Source organism: Coturnix japonica, linkage group LGE64, assembly GCF_001577835.2.
Source record: "Coturnix japonica isolate 7356 linkage group LGE64, Coturnix japonica 2.1, whole genome shotgun sequence".
NCBI classification, from domain to species: domain Eukaryota; kingdom Metazoa; phylum Chordata; class Aves; order Galliformes; family Phasianidae; genus Coturnix; species Coturnix japonica.
In genome coordinates this window covers 406,242-410,818 of record NC_029545.1, presented here as the reverse complement: position 1 = coordinate 410,818, position 4,577 = coordinate 406,242, and the positions used below count along the sequence as shown (strand labels likewise).

The following is a 4,577-nucleotide window of genomic DNA, read 5'->3' as shown; positions in this document are numbered from 1 at the left end:
ATGGGACTGGGATGGGACCAGTATGGGACTGGGATGGGACTGGGATGGGTCCTATCACCAGCCTCATTAATCTGGGGTCGTCCTTTACTTCCTTCCCCCACCCCCTGCACCCAGATCTCTTGGGGTCAGTCCTTGATCTTCTGCCCATCCTCCTGTGTCCTTCCCCACATCCCATCCCCATCTACAGGATTCTGTCCTTCTATAGGGCCCAGCTCTTGTCCACATCCCCGTTACCCTGGGGTTATCTCCTGGGTCATGTCCTTGGGGTCAGCCTTTGTACGTGTGCATCCCCATCACACCCCGTGTCCCCGCAGGGCGGCAGCAATGGTGGGTGCTCAGCAGCTGGAGCTGGCTGCGGGCCGAGCAGCGCCCAGCACTGGGGAACACCCCTACGAGTGCTTGGAGTGCGGCAAAGCCTTCAGATGGTCCTCACGCCTCGTCCACCACCAGCGCACCCACACAGGTGAGCGACCCTACAAGTGCTCCGAGTGCCCCAAAGCTTTCAAGGGCTCCTCGGCGCTGCTCTACCACCAACGCAGCCACACGGGTGAGCGGCCCTACAAGTGCTCTGAGTGTCCCAAAGCCTTCAAGCGCTCTTCGTTGCTGCAGATCCATCAGAGCGTGCACACGGGGCTGCGTGCCTTCAAGTGCGCGCTCTGCGGGCTGGCCTTCAAGTGGTCCTCGCATTACCAGTACCACCTGCGGCAACATACGGGTGAGCGGCCCTACAAGTGCACGTCCTGCCCCAAAGCCTTCAAGAACTCCTCCAGCCTCCGCCGCCACCGCCACATCCACACGGGCGAGCGGCCTTACGTCTGCTCCGCCTGCGGCAAGGCCTTCACCCAGTCCACCAACCTCCGCCAACACCAGCGCACCCACACGGGCGAGCGGCCCTACGCCTGTTCCCATTGCTCCAAGACCTTCACCCATTCCTCCAACCTCCTCCTCCATCAGCGAACCCACTCCAGCACCCGGTCCCACAAGTGCCCGGCTTGCCCCAAAGCCTTTGTCTCAGATGCCTGCTTGCAGAAGCATCTACAGAGCCATGCCACGTCCCCGTTGTCACCATCCCCGTTGTCCCCATCCCAGTTATCCCCACCACCGCTGCTCCTGGAGGCGGTGGAGATGCTTTGGAAATGCACCGAGTGTCACCTGGCTTTCCCCAGCCAGGAGCAGCTGCTGAGCCACCAACGCAGCCACCCACAGCCAGCAACACCGGGGGACATCACCGCAACAACCACCCATCGCTGCCCCACATGTGGCAAGACCTTCAAGAACAGCTCAGGGTTGGCTCGGCACAGGCACAGCCACGGTGCCGAGCGGCCCTACAAATGCTCACAGTGCCACAGGAGCTTCGGGCAACTGGCTGGGCTGCTGGGCCACCAGCGAGGTCACTCGGAAACACCACATCCCCCTCCTGCGACCCCAGCCCCAACGTCAGTACTATCGGAGCGTCCCTATCAGTGCACTGAGTGTGGCAAAGCCTTCAAGGGCTCCTCGGGGTTGCGTTACCACATGCGGGATCACACAGGCGAGCGGCCCTACAAGTGCTCCGAGTGCCCCAAGGCCTTCAAGCGTTCCTCACTGCTCGCCATCCACCAGCGGGTGCACACGGGGCTGCGTGCATTCAAGTGTGCCGAGTGCGGCCTCACCTTCAAGTGGTCCTCGCACTACCAATACCACCTGAGGCTGCACACGGGTGAGCGGCCCTACGCCTGCCCCGACTGCCCCAAAGCCTTCAAGAACACCTCCTGCCTCCGCCGCCACCGGCAGCTGCACACGGGCGAGCGGCCTCACGCCTGCCCCATCTGCGGCAAGGCCTTCACCCAGACCTCCAACCTCCGCCAACACCAGCGCACCCACACGGGCGAGCGGCCCTACGCCTGTTCCCACTGCAGCAAGACCTTCACCCATTCCTCCAACCTCCAGCTGCACCAACGCACCCACTCCAGCGCCCGGCCCCATCAGTGTCCCCTCTGCCCCAAAGCCTTTGTCATGGCTTCCTACCTCCAGCGGCATCTCCGCACCCACGCTGCTGGCCCCAAAGGTTCCCCTCGCCCTAGCCCGACACCGCAGCGTGACGGCCCCGTCCTACAGGCTGCTCTCAGCCTGGAGGTGACGGCTCCTGATGCTCACACCTTCCTGCTGCTGCAGACACCGCAGGGCCTCCAGCTCATCCCCAGCTCTCCGCCTGCCCCACAGAAGCTCATCCTGCTCCCCACGGCCTCCCAACTGCCCCCCAAACACCAAGGGGAGTCCCCGACCCCTGGGCAGAGCCTTCTGCTTGTGCCCAGCACGGGGACCACGCTGCCCACGTTGAGGCTACAGGCAGTCACTGCTGTCCCGCAGGGGATGGGGACTGGTATCCTTGTTCTGCAGGGCCTCCCAGAGCAGCCCCTTCACCCAGCAGGCATCCAGCAGGGACAGGCAGTGGTGGAGGGGGCGGCTGTCAGGCTGCAGGCCAATGAGGTGACAAATGTGCAGTTGCAAGCTCTACCACAACCCACAGATGTCGCCAACATCCAGGTGCAAGCCACCGAGGTAGCGAATGTCCAGCTGCAAGCCCTGCCACAGTCCTCAGATGTCACCAACATTGAGCTGCAGGCGGCCGAAGTGACAAATGTCCATCTCCAAGCTCTGCCACAGCCCTCTGAGGTGCCCAATGTCCAGCTCCAAGCCTTGCCACAGCCCTTGGAGGTCACCAACATCCAGCTGCAAGCCCTGCCACGGTCCACAGATGTCACCGGCGTTGAGCTGCAGGCCACTGAGGTGACAGATGTTGAGCTGCAAAGCTTGCCGCAACCATCGGAGGTGACCAGCATGCAGCTCCAGGCCACCAAGGTGCCCGACGTGCAGCTCCAGACCACAGAGGTGACCAGCGTTCAGCTGCAGGCCACTGAGGTGCCCAACATCCAGCTCCAAAACCCAGATGGAACAAATGTCCATCTTGACACCGCGGACGTACCCGATGCCCATCTTGAAACCATGGAGGTGCCCAGTGTCCATCTTGAGACCGCAGAGGTGCCCAGTGTCCATCTTGAAACCATGGAGGTGCCCAGTGTCCATCTGGAGACCACGGAGGTGCCCAGTGTCCATCTTGAAACCATGGAGGTGCCCGGTGTCCATCTTGAGACCATGGAGGTGCCCAGTGTCCATCTCCAAACCACTGAGATGGCCAACATCCAGCTCCCGGCCACTGAAATGACCAGTGTTCATCTCCCAGCCAACGACGCGGCCAACACTCATCTCCAAGGCACAGAGGTGACCGATCTCCATGTTGAGTCCACTGAAGTGCCCAACATCAATCTCCAAGCCACAGATGTGGCCGGTGTCCATCTCCAAGCCACAGAGGTGGCCAGTGTCCATCTGGAGACCTCAGAGGTACCCAGCATCCACCTCCAAGCCACCGATATGGCCGACGTCCATCTCCAAGCCGCTGAGGTGCCCAGCGTCCATCTTGATACCATGGAGGTACCCGACGTCCATCTTGAGACTGTGGAGGTACCCGATGTCCATCTCCAGACCACTGAGGTGACCAGTGTACAGCTTCAAGCCGTGGAGGTGCCCAACATCCATCTCCAGACCACCGAGGTGCCCAGTGTCCATCTCCAGACCACTGAGGTGCCCAACATCCAGCTCCAGACCCTGGAGGTGCCCCCGGTCCACTTACAGCCCCCATCGGGAGCCCAACCACCCCCTCCACCCTCTGGGGTGTCTCTTCCAGCAGGCCCAGAGGTGCTGCTGGTACAGGGAGGCCCAGAACCTGCTATAGGTCTGGGTGTGCTGCAGACATCTGAAGGGCTTCGCAGCGTCCTGGTGCTGCGGGGGTCCAGTGACCAGTCCCCAGTGCCCACCCTGGCACCCCCAAAAGTCCTGGTCCTACGTGGGGAGCCTCAGCAGGGGGGAGCAAGTGAGGGACCCGCTGTGGTGCAGCTGCTCCCTGGCTCCCCAGCCCCCCGGCTGCCAGCTGTGCAAGGTGTGCAGGTACTGCCGGGGGCGCAGCTCGTTCACACCTTCTAAGGGGGAGCACAGACCCCACAGCCACGCCACAGGCCCCTATAGCCGCCCTATGGCCCCCACAGTGACCACATGGCCCCTGTAGTGACACAGCGGCTGCCCCAGGGCCACCGAGAGGCGTCTACTTGGCTCCCCATAGCTGCTACAACCACTATAGCCACCCCATGGATCCTACAGACACCTTAGGGCCCCTGCAGCCACCCCACTACATCCCATGTCCCCCTGCTGGCCACCTTACATCCCACAATACCCCATGGCCATCTGTTGAATGCTATAGACATCCCACCACACCTTATGGCCACCACAGCCACCCTACAGGACTCCACAGCCAACTGTTGGCCACCACAGACATCCCACAACACCTCATTACCAACCCATGGCCACCACAGCCACCCCATAGCTACCTTATAGTGATGGTACTGGAACCCATAGCCATTTTATGGCCATCACCACCACCCTACAGCCCTCAGAGACCTCTTGTTAATCCCACTGCCACCACATCCCACCCCATAGCCACCTTATGGCCACCACAGCACCCCATGGCCACCACATCCACCCCA

General features: G+C 62.0%; 1 protein-coding gene across 1 annotated transcript in view; it reads left to right on the top strand.

Annotated features, from left to right (window-relative positions):
• The window catches only part of LOC107325872 (zinc finger protein 628-like), a 7,123-nt gene extending 2,552 nt beyond the window's left edge, over positions 1-4,571 (top strand). The window contains 2 exon segments of the mRNA XM_015887093.2: positions 315-4,008; positions 4,010-4,571. Of these exon segments, the coding sequence (XP_015742579.1) occupies positions 325-4,008; positions 4,010-4,102 (3,777 nt within the window). The 5' untranslated portion in view covers positions 315-324 and the 3' untranslated portion in view covers positions 4,103-4,571.
• The last annotated feature ends 6 nt before the right edge of the window (positions 4,572-4,577 follow it).